Here is a 15204-nt window from a genome sequence, read left to right on the forward strand (position 1 = left end):
AGCTAAATGTACTGTAAATGTGAGAGGATTATGGAGATGTACCAGGATGTTTTTGAAAGCATGTCATGTGTATTTTCTGTGGCGGGGCATGTTTTGATTGGCATTCTTTTAGTGTGCTGAAGCTGCTGTGAAAATGTAATTTCCTGTAAAGAATGCATCTAATCTAATCTTAAAAAAAAAAAAAAAAAAAAACTACACAATTTAAAATACTAACAATTTTTATTTACAGTTTCACCACAAAATTCGTCAACATGAAACAGTAGAAAACATGAACGATAAATAATTTAAAATCCCTTAGAAAATTTCAAGCTTATTTTTAGGTAGAAACATGCCGGCAAAGTAACATCAAGTTGAATACTTAGCAGCAAAATAGAGTGAACTAATATAATGTGCAACGATAGTACAAACTGTACATAATGTATGAGGTGTGAGCATTAGAGGAAAATAAATCATAATGGAATGAGGCCTCAAAAAAAAAGGGAAGAGTCAAAGAGAAATGTTTTATCAGTCCCTGCACCATTCAGATCCTGAGATGTTTTAATCCACCTCTTCAATAGTTGGCCCCTGAGCACCAGCCCCTGATCCTCCTTGTGCCTGAGCTCCAAATCCTCCAGCTGGCATCCCTCCTTGGTACAATTTAGTGATGACTGGATTGCAGACTTTCTCCAGCTCCTTCAGATGATGTTCGAACTCCTCCTTATCAGCCATCTGGTTGTTTTCTAGCCAGGTGACAGCCTCGTTACATTTCTCAATAACTTTCTTCTTGTCATCCTCACTGATCTTGTCTTTTAGTTTCTCATCTTCCACACTGCTCTTCATGTTGAAAGCGTAAGACTCCAGAGAGTTTTTGGCAGCAATCTTCTCTCTTTGCATATCATCTTCTGCTTTGTACTTGTCTGCTTCCTGCACCATCCTCTCAATGTCCTCTTTACTCAGTCTGCCCTTGTCATTAGTGATGGTGATCTTGTTCTCTTTTCCAGTGCTTTTGTCCACCGCTGACACGTTTAGGATTCCGTTGGCATCGATGTCAAAGGTCACTTCAATCTGTGGGACTCCACGTGGTGCAGGAGGAATTCCTGTCAGCTCAAATTTACCCAGCAGGTTGTTGTCTTTTGTCATGGCCCTCTCTCCCTCATAGACCTGGATCAGGACACCAGGCTGATTGTCTGAGTAGGTGGTGAAGGTCTGGGTCTGTTTGGTGGGGATGGTGGTGTTGCGTTTGATGAGGGCCGTCATGACTCCACCTGCGGTTTCAATGCCCAGAGACAGTGGCGCCACATCCAGCAGCAGCAGATCCTGGACATTTTCAGATGTGTCTCCCATGAGGATGGCGGCTTGAACCGAAGCACCGTAAGCCACTGCCTCATCTGGATTGATGCTCTTGTTCAACTCTCTGCCGTTGAAGAAATCCTGCAGAAGCTTCTGGATCTTTGGAATTCTTGTTGATCCACCAACCAACACAATGTCATTGATCTGGGACTTGTCCATCTTGGCGTCTCTCAGGGCTTTTTCCACAGGATCAAGTGTTCCTCTGAAGAGGTCTGCGCAAAGCTCTTCAAAGCGAGCTCTGGTGATGGACGTGTAGTAGTCGATGCCCTCGAACAGTGAGTCGATCTCAATGCTGGCCTGAGAGCTGGAGGAGAGGGTTCTCTTGGCTCGCTCACATGCTGTACGCAGCCTCCTCAGGGCCCTCTTGTTCTGACTGATGTCCTTCTTGTGCTTCCTCTTGAATTCTTCAACAAAGTGATTCACCATGCGGTTGTCAAAGTCCTCTCCACCCAGATGAGTGTCTCCAGCTGTGGCCTTCACCTCAAAGATGCCATCTTCAATGGTCAGGATGGACACATCAAAGGTGCCTCCGCCCAGGTCAAAGATCAGGACGTTGCGCTCTGAAGCTTTTCCTTTGTCAAGGCCGTAGGCAATGGCTGCAGCTGTGGGCTCGTTGATGATTCTGAGGACATTCAGTCCAGCGATTACTCCAGCGTCTTTAGTCGCTTGCCTCTGGGAGTCATTGAAATAGGCAGGAACTGTGACAACTGCATTTGTCACCTTTTGTCCCAGATAAGCTTCAGCAATCTCCTTCATCTTCACCAGGACCATAGAAGAAATCTCTTCAGGATTAAATGTCTTGTTCTCTCCTTTGTATTCAACTTGAACTTTTGGTTTTCCTCCATCACTGACGACTTGGAAAGACCAGTGCTTCATGTCAGACTGCACAACCGGGTCATCAAACTTTCTGCCGATCAGCCTCTTAGCATCAAACACAGTGTTGTTGGGGTTCATGGCCACCTGGTTTTTAGCTGCGTCTCCAATGAGCCTCTCAGTGTCTGTGAAGGCAACATAGCTGGGTGTTGTTCTGTTTCCCTGGTCATTGGCGATGATCTCCACTTTTCCATGCTGAAACACCCCCACACAGGAGTAGGTGGTGCCCAGGTCAATTCCAATAGCAACTCCTTTTGCGGATGACATGTTTGATTTCTTTTTATGTCTACCTGTATTCATCAAGCAAAAGAAAAACAAAATCACTGCAATGTAAGATCACTAATTTTCACCATTAATGTTATTTTTGCAGTTAAACTTTTATTATGAATAACTCTTTTTTTTGCATGTTCGCTGTATATTAATAATAATATTATTTAATAATAATATTACACACTTAAATATAACGCCTGTAAATAGATTCCTAATTAGTAATTCATTAGGCGGCTGTTCAACACACATGTATATCGACACTTAATCGTGAAACAGATAAGTATAGGATGAAACATAATTTACAGTAAGCATTGTACGTTTGTGGCATGCGTACTGAAACGCAGCAGAAATAAACGAACAGTGGTAGACTACTGGTAGTATTAATCATTTTTCAACTTACCTTGTATGAATTCTGTCACGAGTAATTGTGGCTCGTCGTCTCGTTCTTTCCGATCTCTTCCTAAGTATACACCGTCTGATGACCGATCTGACCGTGTTTTATATCTTCCAGGGTAGAGCTGCTGAAGTTTCTCGAAAGTGCCAGCGAGTTCGACCAATCAAAACGCGGCACAGTAGAACGGCTCCACCCACACAGTCGTGTCATCTCATAGACTGTTCTAGCTATTTCTAGAGTTTTCTGTAATGTCTTGGGTCTACGTGAGATCGTAAAATTATAGTGAACCTCTTAATCTGTAATAGTGTTTTTTAAGCTACTTTAATACCTTTTTTTAGTTTATGTTACGGAAATGTTTTTAAAAGCAAATAGGCCTACAAATAGCCTAACATCTCTCAGGTATTTCTATGTTAGAAACTTGTTTGTTATATTCGATTATCAAGGCAAAAATCAAAGATTGTAGTGGGCCTAATAAATAGCCAATTAACCAATGTCTGTCATTTTTTGTAATTATATAAATACATTTGTAATTTAATTTTGAAGATAATTAAATGAATGACTGAATCTTAGATTGCAACAAAAGTGTAATAAGAGGTTCTTTGTCTAGTTAATGCCAAACTAATCTATTCAATTTCTTTGATAATATAACTGAAGCATTTTTGTGGAATAAAACTGCTTTCCAGTACCTAGTTTCTCTTATTTTGTATTTGTATTTTCTTTTACTTTCTTTTTCTTTTCACTAAATATAGACACGTTTTTCTCGTCTGAGGGAATTAGGGTGTGATTTACAGTAAAGCTAGAGATGATTCTGGAACGTCGGAGACTTTGTTGCAGTCATTCTGCTCTATTGTCAACAGAGGTCTCTGTTGCCTGCATTATTTTGCTTTTCTCTCAAGACTGTTTCTATTCCTTCTGAAATGCTCATTGTGGAACACGACAAATGCGCAATTTATTACAAATGCGCAATTTATTTAACTTATGGGCTGTAAAATGAATCAATGGCCTCAATATCAATCCAGAACTTTTCAACCTTCACTATATGGGTGGATGTTCCCTGTTAAATAATCCGATAAGGACATCATTTAATTAATCAGCAAAATGCTCTTAATAATATTGTATTTAGATATTTAGAATAGAATTCATGAAATACTTTATTAATATGCAAAATGTGAGTAGGAATACAGTTTTATATCTATTTGTCTAATAATAAAATGCAGAAGGTGCTGTTGTCCACTATTAAGTTAGAAAATAAAATTTGCTTCCATGCAATTAGTCTGAAGAGATGACTGGTTTAAATAAATAAGGAATAAGCATAGTTTTTTTTTTTCATATTCAAGTTAAGTGTCAATGCCATATATGTATGCAGATCCTCTTTACCGTTCCACTTATGTTTTGATAAGGGTATTTTATTGTTCTTCTATTCTTGAGATTGTTCTTTCTGTGGAGGGGTATGTTTTGATCTGCATAAATTCCTCCTGTCCCACCTTTTCTAAGAAAAAAAAAATCTTGGTTAGAGTGAGACACTTGCATGACCATGAGGCCAATTCATAAATCTTAAAAGATTACAGTCAAAGAACAGTAGAAGTCTACACTATCAAAAAAAGTCCAATTTTAATACTATTAAAAATAAAGGTAACTACACATTTTGAGGTGTTTTCCTAGAATATCTGTCTATTTATGAGTCATGCTAACAAACACATTTGTAGTCACATGGTCATGATGGACAGTGTCACCTGTGGTCCATGTCTTGTAGTAATCTTGGTTATAATTAACAAATCATATGGTCTTGCACACTAGATGAAATGTATAATTCCACTAGTAATTGAACATCTTATATATGTGTATGTGTATAGGTGAGGGACTGTGTGTTCCATAAGAAGTCAGTTAGTGTTGGAGGGGTGTTCAGATGAGATATCTGTATCTAAAGCCAATGAGATTAATGCAGGTTTTTCTTTTTTCTTTTTTTGCTGTTATCATGTCAGGGTTCAAAGAAGAAGCCCTTCCAGAAGGCATAAGATCCAGGCATGTGCAGTTGTCTGCTTTACAATCAGGTAATGTTGACCCCTGCTGCTTATCTCAGGATCTACAGCATAAATGTGTAGCAGGATATTAGATATTACCTTTTACCGTCTGAGTCTTGTTTGAGCATGCCATTTACTGGTCTTTTCATACAAGATATGTTAATGTCAGTTTTATTTACAATTTTACCACTACATGCATTAACATGTAACTGTAACACAACTCGAATTAAAACTATATAATTTAAAATCACCTCTCAGGAAAGTACAAGCTTATTTAAAACATAAGAGCTCTACAGCATTTTGTTGAAAAGTTGAACGTGTTTTCATTCTGCTCTTTTGTCAATAAAAGTCCAAGTTCTATTTATAATGGGTGTTATTTTGTATTTAAGATAATAACAAGAGATGCTATTTTATTTTCATTAAGGATGACAACGCTTTGTGGTACATACGGGCCAAAATACACTAGAAACATGAAGAGACAATGAACTGATAGGTTAGCAAAAGACATATTTTTAAAGTTACTTATTTTTCTCTGGTTGGCGTATTTTAAGGCAAAATTCTCGAAGTGTCCAGAGCTTTTCCCTTCATTGAGTTGCTTCAGTGACAGCTGACGTAACGCTGGCACGTGACTGCCTGCAGTGTTTTGATTGGTCTGATTCGCTGGACGCTTCCAGAAGTGTGTAGAGTTTGAACGGGTGCGCGCTTTAGTGTATTTAAAGAGCGGATGGCAGACACTAACGAAACTGAGCTGAATAGGAGCGAACTGTAAAGCGAGCAAAACACAGTCTGACCCGACTTTCTCCGCGACGAGGTGTACATTTATTATATTTAAGAATCTACTCTACGGTAAGTCTACTTTTATTTTATAGTAGGGAATAGGCTAAATATATTGTGTAATTTATGTGTATAGATTATGAATTTATATGTAGGATACATTTTAAGTACATGTAGTCTAAATAAACTATAAAATGATATTCACTAATAGTCAGTTTTCACAGAAAAAAAAAGCAATGAACAGAATATGAAATTTTTCTTCACAGAATAATTTCTAGCAATTTAAAATCATTTCTGATTCTGAGTGTTATTTTTTGTGTTCTACTACAGATACCTCCAATCAAACATGTCATCAGCAAAAGGAGTTGCTATTGGAATTGACCTGGGCACCACCTACTCCTGTGTGGGGGTGTTTCAGCATGGAAAAGTGGAGATCATCGCCAATGACCAGGGAAACAGAACAACACCCAGCTATGTTGCCTTCACAGACACTGAGAGGCTCATTGGAGACGCAGCTAAAAACCAGGTGGCCATGAACCCCAACAACACTGTGTTTGATGCTAAGAGGCTGATCGGCAGAAAGTTTGATGACCCGGTTGTGCAGTCTGACATGAAGCACTGGTCTTTCCAAGTCGTCAGTGATGGAGGAAAACCAAAAGTTCAAGTTGAATACAAAGGAGAGAACAAGACATTTAATCCTGAAGAGATTTCTTCTATGGTCCTGGTGAAGATGAAGGAGATTGCTGAAGCTTATCTGGGACAAAAGGTGACAAATGCAGTTGTCACAGTTCCTGCCTATTTCAATGACTCCCAGAGGCAAGCGACTAAAGACGCTGGAGTAATCGCTGGACTGAATGTCCTCAGAATCATCAACGAGCCCACAGCTGCAGCCATTGCCTACGGCCTTGACAAAGGAAAAGCTTCAGAGCGCAACGTCTTGATCTTTGACCTGGGCGGAGGCACCTTTGATGTGTCCATCCTGACCATTGAAGATGGCATCTTTGAGGTGAAGGCCACAGCTGGAGACACTCATCTGGGTGGAGAGGACTTTGACAACCGCATGGTGAATCACTTTGTTGAAGAATTCAAGAGGAAGCACAAGAAGGACATCAGTCAGAACAAGAGGGCCCTGAGGAGGCTGCGTACAGCATGTGAGCGAGCCAAGCGAACCCTCTCCTCCAGCTCTCAGGCCAGCATTGAGATCGACTCACTGTTCGAGGGCATCGACTACTACACGTCCATCACCAGAGCTCGCTTTGAAGAGCTTTGCGCAGACCTCTTCAGAGGAACACTTGATCCTGTGGAAAAAGCCCTGAGAGACGCCAAGATGGACAAGTCCCAGATCAATGACATTGTGTTGGTTGGTGGATCAACAAGAATTCCAAAGATCCAGAAGCTTCTGCAGGATTTCTTCAACGGCAGAGAGTTGAACAAGAGCATCAATCCAGATGAGGCAGTGGCTTACGGTGCTGCGGTTCAAGCCGCCATCCTCATGGGAGACACATCTGGAAATGTCCAGGACCTGCTGCTGCTGGATGTGGCGCCACTGTCTCTGGGCATTGAAACCGCAGGTGGAGTCATGACGGCCCTCATCAAACGCAACACCACCATCCCCACCAAACAGACCCAGACCTTCACCACCTACTCAGACAATCAGCCTGGTGTCCTGATCCAGGTCTATGAGGGAGAGAGGGCCATGACAAAAGACAACAACCTGCTGGGTAAATTTGAGCTGACAGGAATTCCTCCTGCACCACGTGGAGTCCCACAGATTGAAGTGACCTTTGACATCGATGCCAACGGAATCCTAAACGTGTCAGCGGTGGACAAAAGCACTGGAAAAGAGAACAAGATCACCATCACTAATGACAAGGGCAGACTGAGTAAAGAGGACATTGAAAGGATGGTGCAGGAAGCAGACAAGTACAAAGCAGAAGATGATATGCAAAGAGAGAAGATTGCTGCCAAAAACTCTCTGGAGTCTTACGCCTTCAACATGAAGAGCAGTGTGGAAGATGAGAAACTAAAAGACAAGATCAGTGAGGATGACAAGAAGAAGGTTATTGAGAAATGTAACGAGGCCATCAGTTGGCTAGAAAACAACCAGCTGGCTGAAAAGGAGGAGTTTGAACATCAGCTGAAGGAGCTGGAGAAAGTCTGCAATCCAGTCATCACTAAACTGTACCAGGGAGGGATGCCAGCTGGAGGATGTGGAGCTCAGGCACGTGCAGCATCAGGAGCCGGTGCTCAGGGGCCAACTATTGAAGAGGTGGATTAAATTTATGGACTTGTTAATTGTCTGTCAGAACTCATTTAACAATTTGAGCGAGAATTGTTTTTTGTATGACATTGCTGTTTGTATGTTTCTGTTTTGTTATTTAACCACTCCAATTTCTTGAATATGTATATACTGAAAAGATGTAAATATAAGCATTGTCTTTTATGGATAATGAACATTGTTAATAAAGTTTTTTTTAATTAAAAACATATCCTAATGTGTTCTTATTCAGAAGGCCTGGTTACAGACTCCAAGACAAATCATGTTGATGAAAACATTATTTAAAAGAGCGTTATAATTTGGCAGAAATAAGTGTATGACAAATATCCTACTTCAGAGGGTGACTCAATGCAACATACAATAGTTTAGGGGAGTATATATTTTTCACTGATAAATGTGACAACATCATGCGACACAATCAGTCAGACGCCACAGACGTCAACATTCACTGTACAAAACCCAACAACTATGACAACACAGAATTTAAACAAATAGATAAACTGTTAAGATTTCTTTTCTTTGTCTTCAGTTTTGTCACACTCGCCAAAGAAAATCTTAAAATACTCTTTTAGGAAAAAAGGCAAGATTGAGGGTCAACACCTTGTACATCTTTTTGCTGTTTAAATATATTGATTTATCTATTAACAAAACATTTTCCAAGCAGAATAGGAAAACAGATGAGGTCTATAGGTGTTGTCCCAACAAGTTTTCACTTAACACTTAAAAATGAATATCTATAATTAAGTTGGTACCATACTTGTGTGGCATCACAGATTTTGAAAACTTAATTTTCCCAATCAAATTATTGATTTTGTCTATTATAACTCTGTTATTTACTGAATAAATATTCAGCACAGCTGCTGGCATGTACTGAGTGTGTCAGTTTGAAGTTGCACTAGCTGAGTGAAAAAAAGTGAAACCGGGATAGTGAAGGTCTGATGGGTCTTCTGGAAGTCCACTTATTGAACAATATGCATGAAATCCTGGATGTTCCTACCAGACATGAAGAGAAAGAGGCATAGATTAATCATTGTGAACAACAGCATGGGAGCACTACAGGGTTAGTGGGGGTGAAGGGAGAGACTCAAATACAGAGAGAGAAAGTAAGCTTTAAAAAAACATAAAAGCAATTCAACACAAAAATTTCCTTTTCTTATTTTTTTCTATTTCTTAAATAAACATTGTCACATTATTGCTATTTAATGCGTAATTTCTCTTTTTTTTTCTTTAATTGTATTGTTTTAATTTGTTTTACATTTCTGTAGTACTGTGGGAATGAGTATGTATGATTCACAATAAAGCTACAGATGATTCTGGAACATTGGAGACTTTGTTGCATGAGTTGTCATTCTGCTCTGTTTTCAACAGAGGTCACTGTTTACTGTATTAAGGGTGATATTTTGTAGTTTATTTCTTCCATTATTATTGTTTCTCAAGAAATTGTGGCACAGATTACTTCTCATATGTTTCTTATGAATGTATTACAAATGACCTGTTTACCTAAAGCTACTAAATGAATTGATGGGCAGTGAAATGCACCAGTGGCACCAGTACCAAATGAAGATGGAATTATTAACTGTTCTAAAGCTGCATCTTTAAATGGTGTATCAAATCTAGATGTAGATGCAATTAGTATTTTAGTTTTAAAGTAATCCAAAGACTGCACTGTAATATAAACAACTTTACTGTGGGGCCTCATTTATTCAATGTGTAAATTTAGCAATACAGATACACATTAAGACAATATGTAAAGACATTTTATAAAAACTTCATTCAATGCACGTACACATTATTATTTTATTATCATTAATATATATCTTTACCCACAGTATATTATGCAGCTTAGGCTACTTTAACTGTATTCAAGATTTTGATGTGTTCCGTTTCTGACATTTTTATAAAGCTAAATTGTTGCCAATGGAAGATTAAGCTTTACCCCAAACTGAAATAAGTATAGTAAACACAACGCGTTTCTTGCAATTAATTTTAATTTTTAAGCCTGTTAAACTGTTATTGTAGATAAATACAGTAAACGATAATATGCATTCAGTCGATACAGTTATTACGCTATTAACAATATCACAAACAAAAACAATATTTTATAGCTCATATCTGATAGTTAAAACGAACCTCTTATATAACTTTTGACTAGTTTATATATATGTTTTAGAAATACTGCAAGTATTGCCTTTTGGACTAACGCAATATACGGATCAGACTAAAGACACGTAAAAACATAAAGCACTTGTGTATAAGCGTGCAGTCAAATACAGTGGCGGTTCTAGACAAATTTGACTAGGGGGGCCAAGGAGGGGCCAGTGTTTAACCAGAGGGGCACATTAAAAAATGACAACAAGTGATATTTAAAGATTATAAACTTTATTTTACTTTAAAATCATACAAACATTTTAGGGATGCTCATATTGACCGTTCACTGTTAATCGACAGTAAGAAGTACTATAAGTTAAACGGTTTAATTATTTTTTACGTTTGCTGCATGGTGAAAGAAAAAAATAATGTTTACTCACGGGCGCGTGTCGACACGTGCAGTGCGGCTGTTTAGACATATTTTGATGAGTAAGCACCTGCTTTGCCTTCTCTTAGTTTGTGTAACTGATGTAGTAGCCTATGTGCTGCACGATAGCAATGGCGATGTTGCGTTATCAGAGAGTGAATCCATGAATAAATGAATTCAAATTCTGAATTAATTATAGTCTTAAAAGTGCGCGCTCCCCTTACAATCACTGGAAAGCTGTCACTCATACATTACTGTAGTTCATCGCAATCTCTCAAAGTTAATAAAAGGTAATGAAATCACATTTACACAGTACAATTAATCTCTTATTTACATCATGTCTACAGCTACACTTTCTTTGTTTTAATGAGAGAGTTCTCAGAGGTGTAGAGTTTCAGCAGAACTAAACCGGCACTTGATCATGAACTAACAACAGGGTGTCTACAGGTTTGACCAAGTTAAATTTAAGACATTTTAAGACTTTTTAATACCATTTTCAAACAAAATTTAAGACAAAATTGAAAGTCCCGCAAAAGTCTAGCACAAAACTATGAAGATATTTTAAATTATTATTTTATTTAACTGATTATTCTTGGGAATATTCAACAGAAAACACTATTCCAGAAGAAGAAATTATTTTCTATTCCATGACAAAGTCAAGGCTCTCACACAATTTGAAGCCAATGTAACAGTGTAACAAACACGGATTTTGAGTCATGGATCGGCAAAAAAAAAAAAAAGTTTGTTTTTTCCTAATTACTGAATGCTTACTTTAGGTAGGCTACTTCTCATCCACAGCAAAAACTACTATCTGAACTAAAGTTCAGTAACAAAACAAGAACAATTACACAAATGACAAGTGTAAATGAATACAACATAAAGTTAGTAATAAAATCAATAACACTAGTATTCAGGAGGGGAAATTTAATAATTAATTGTAAAATAACTAGTGTTTCTCACTGCAGGTATTTATAGGACGCTGTCTCTTTAAGGCCAAATGCCCAAACCGAATACTGGCACGCATCTCTTTCTCAGCTGTTTCGGTTCACTGAAGACGTAAACGACTGTTAAACAGAATACCAAAACGGGTATCAAGACATATGTACGTTTCCGTTCAAATAGCAGTTAAAGAGGAATCAATCTGTGTGAATCGCGCCGCGCGCCTCTCTCTCTGCGCGTGCTCGCGCCAGTTGTGTGCGGCAACGTGAAAACATGTGCTAATTATAAACTTTTACTCTATGATGGTTAAATTTAACAGCTAATCTGCGATTCAAATGCGTGTAGTTGGGCGGAAACCCGCTAAATCTGGCAACACTGAGGCGTTGTCAAGCAAGCGCGTGTCTAGCAACAGAACAGATTTAGAACCTGCGCAGGAGATTCTCCTCAAAACGATAAACTTTTCCTTTTCAAAGTGTAAAAAAATTAAGACCCTTGGATTTAGATTTAAGACAAATTAAGACATTTAAAGGCCTTATTTTAGGACAACGGAATTTAAGACTTTTTAAGGATCCGCGGCCACCCTGAACAATGAACAGCTGTATATTTTTATTAACTAACGTTAACAAAGATTTTACAAAGCCATTTACAAACTTGATTTAATTATCAGTGTGAAAAACAAAAGTAACACGGTTATGTGCAAGAACATCAAGTCACTCACGAAATGAAATTGTTTTGCTTACTTTCGACTCTTGCAACAGGAGAAATAAATCGTAGCTCCTCTATCCGAGAGTAGTTCTAATTGTTGCTGCAGTGTTTGTGTGCGCCGCTCTAATTTACCCATTTAAGTAGAACGATGCGTCGCATTAGTTCCGCTTTTGGCGCTCGTGTGTAAAACCATAATTAATTTATTTTATTTTATTTGGTCAGTATGGGGGGGCCACAGGGGTGGCCAAGGACATGTCTACAGGGGCACGGGCCTCCCTTGGCCTCCGTGTAGAACCGCCACTGGTCAAATATGATAACGAAAAGACCCGTCTTTAAAGTTGATTGTATTTGTCACAGCTAAATTCTGGAAGCGCCCACAAGCTTCCTCTCAGTTGCTTCAGTGACTGACGTGACGTGGCTGCCTGCAGTGTTTTGATTGGTCTGATTCGCTGGACGCTTCCAGAAGTGTGTAGAGTTTGAACGGGTGCGCGCTTTAGTGTATTTAAAGAGCGGATGGCAGACACTAACGAAACTGAGCTGAATAGGAGCGAACTGTAAAGCGAGCAAAACACAGTCTGACCCGACTTTCTCCGCGACGAGGTGCACATTTATTATATTTAAGAATCTACATTTCGGTAAGTCTACATTTATTTTATAGTAGGGAATAGGCTAAATATATTGTGTAATTTATATGTGTATAGATTATGAATTTATATGTAGCTTACATTTAGGTACATGTCTAAAAAAACTAGAAAATGATATTCACTAATAGTTCACATAGAAAAAAAAGCAATTAACAGAAAATGTTGTTATTGTCAGAGCACAATAGACACCTATAGATAATAGACAAGAAAAGACTTTACCGTTATTGTGAGAAGTGTCATTTACTGACTGGAAACAGACTGACATGGCATGAAAATTTTCTTTGCAGAATAATTTGTAACAATTTAAAAACATTTCTAATTCTGAGTGTTATTTTTTTTGTTCTACTACAGATACCTCCAATCAAACATGTCATCAGCAAAAGGAGTTGCTATTGGAATTGACCTGGGCACCACCTACTCCTGTGTGGGGGTGTTTCAGCATGGAAAAGTGGAGATCATCGCCAATGACCAGGGAAACAGAACAACACCCAGCTATGTTGCCTTCACAGACACTGAGAGGCTCATTGGAGACGCAGCTAAAAACCAGGTGGCCATGAACCCCAACAACACTGTGTTTGATGCTAAGAGGCTGATCGGCAGAAAGTTTGATGACCCGGTTGTGCAGTCTGACATGAAGCACTGGTCTTTCCAAGTCGTCAGTGATGGAGGAAAGCCAAAAGTTCAAGTTGAATACAAAGGAGAGAACAAGACATTTAATCCTGAAGAGATTTCTTCTATGGTCCTGGTGAAGATGAAGGAGATTGCTGAAGCTTATCTGGGACAAAAGGTGACAAATGCAGTTGTCACAGTTCCTGCCTATTTCAATGACTCCCAGAGGCAAGCGACTAAAGACGCTGGAGTAATCGCTGGACTGAATGTCCTCAGAATCATCAACGAGCCCACAGCTGCAGCCATTGCCTACGGCCTTGACAAAGGAAAAGCTTCAGAGCGCAACGTCTTGATCTTTGACCTGGGCGGAGGCACCTTTGATGTGTCCATCCTGACCATTGAAGATGGCATCTTTGAGGTGAAGGCCACAGCTGGAGACACTCATCTGGGTGGAGAGGACTTTGACAACCGCATGGTGAATCACTTTGTTGAAGAATTCAAGAGGAAGCACAAGAAGGACATCAGTCAGAACAAGAGGGCCCTGAGGAGGCTGCGTACAGCATGTGAGCGAGCCAAGCGAACCCTCTCCTCCAGCTCTCAGGCCAGCATTGAGATCGACTCACTGTTCGAGGGCATCGACTACTACACGTCCATCACCAGAGCTCGCTTTGAAGAGCTTTGCGCAGACCTCTTCAGAGGAACACTTGATCCTGTGGAAAAAGCCCTGAGAGACGCCAAGATGGACAAGTCCCAGATCAATGACATTGTGTTGGTTGGTGGATCAACAAGAATTCCAAAGATCCAGAAGCTTCTGCAGGATTTCTTCAACGGCAGAGAGTTGAACAAGAGCATCAATCCAGATGAGGCAGTGGCTTACGGTGCTGCGGTTCAAGCCGCCATCCTCATGGGAGACACATCTGAAAATGTCCAGGATCTGCTGCTGCTGGATGTGGCGCCACTGTCTCTGGGTATTGAAACCGCAGGTGGAGTCATGACGGCCCTCATCAAACGCAACACCACCATCCCCACCAAACAGACCCAGACCTTCACCACCTACTCAGACAATCAGCCTGGTGTCCTGATCCAGGTCTATGAGGGAGAGAGGGCCATGACAAAAGACAACAACCTGCTGGGTAAATTTGAGCTGACAGGAATTCCACCTGCACCACGTGGAGTCCCACAGATTGAAGTGACCTTTGACATCGATGCCAACGGAATCCTAAACGTGTCAGCGGTGGACAAAAGCACTGGAAAAGAGAACAAGATCACCATCACTAATGACAAGGGCAGACTGAGTAAAGAGGACATTGAGAGGATGGTGCAGGAAGCAGACAAGTACAAAGCAGAAGATGATATGCAAAGAGAGAAGATTGCTGCCAAAAACTCTCTGGAGTCTTACGCCTTCAACATGAAGAGCAGTGTGGAAGATGAGAAACTAAAAGACAAGATCAGTGAGGATGACAAGAAGAAGGTTATTGAGAAATGTAACGAGGCCATCAGTTGGCTAGAAAACAACCAGCTGGCTGAAAAGGAGGAGTTTGAACATCAGCTGAAGGAGCTGGAGAAAGTCTGCAATCCAGTCATCACTAAACTGTACCAGGGAGGGATGCCAGCTGGAGGATGTGGAGCTCAGGCACGTGCAGCATCAGGAGCCGGTGCTCAGGGGCCAACTATTGAAGAGGTGGATTAAACTTATGGACTTGTTAATTGTCTGTCAGAACTCATTTAACAATTTGAGCGAGAATTGTTTTTTGTATGACATTGCTGTTTGTATGTTTCTGTTTTGTTATTTAACCACTCCAATTTCTTGAATATGTATATACTGAAAAGATGTAAATATAAGCATTGTCTTT

At 39.7% G+C, this 15204-nt stretch overlaps 3 protein-coding genes across 3 annotated transcripts; 2 read left to right on the top strand and 1 right to left on the bottom strand.

Moving 5' to 3' along the window:
- Window positions 1-200: 200 nt before the first annotated feature.
- On the bottom strand, window positions 201-3127 carry LOC141335835 (heat shock 70 kDa protein-like). Its single transcript, XM_073841395.1, has 2 exons — window positions 2873-3127; window positions 201-2492 (listed from the first exon to the last, which is right to left on the bottom strand). Exon 2 carries the CDS (start codon window positions 2467-2469, stop codon window positions 538-540), a length of 1932 nt encoding a protein of 643 aa, XP_073697496.1. The 5' UTR covers window positions 2470-2492; window positions 2873-3127; the 3' UTR covers window positions 201-537.
- Window positions 3128-5079: 1952 nt separating this feature from the next.
- Window positions 5080-8073, top strand: LOC141335846 (heat shock 70 kDa protein-like). The gene is made up of 2 exons (XM_073841405.1): window positions 5080-5733; window positions 5992-8073. The coding sequence occupies exon 2, from the start codon at window positions 6008-6010 to the stop codon at window positions 7937-7939; it is 1932 nt and encodes a 643-aa protein (XP_073697506.1). The 5' UTR covers window positions 5080-5733; window positions 5992-6007; the 3' UTR covers window positions 7940-8073.
- Window positions 8074-12507: 4434 nt separating this feature from the next.
- LOC141335857 (heat shock 70 kDa protein) lies at window positions 12508-15187 on the top strand. The gene is made up of 2 exons (XM_073841415.1): window positions 12508-12733; window positions 13094-15187. The coding sequence occupies exon 2, from the start codon at window positions 13110-13112 to the stop codon at window positions 15039-15041; it is 1932 nt and encodes a 643-aa protein (XP_073697516.1). The 5' UTR covers window positions 12508-12733; window positions 13094-13109; the 3' UTR covers window positions 15042-15187.
- Window positions 15188-15204: the final 17 nt, after the last annotated feature.

This window comes from Garra rufa, chromosome 1, assembly GCF_049309525.1.
Source record: "Garra rufa chromosome 1, GarRuf1.0, whole genome shotgun sequence".
In the NCBI taxonomy this organism is placed as follows: Eukaryota; Metazoa; Chordata; class Actinopteri; order Cypriniformes; family Cyprinidae; genus Garra; species Garra rufa.

What these genes read in the sequence shown, in the direction of transcription:
- LOC141335835 (XM_073841395.1), bottom strand. Translation starts at nt 2,469, where the DNA reads ATGTCATCCGCAAAAGGAGTTGCTATTGGAATTGACCTGGGCACCACC.
- LOC141335846 (XM_073841405.1), top strand. Translation starts at nt 6,008, where the DNA reads ATGTCATCAGCAAAAGGAGTTGCTATTGGAATTGACCTGGGCACCACC.
- LOC141335857 (XM_073841415.1), top strand. Translation starts at nt 13,110, where the DNA reads ATGTCATCAGCAAAAGGAGTTGCTATTGGAATTGACCTGGGCACCACC.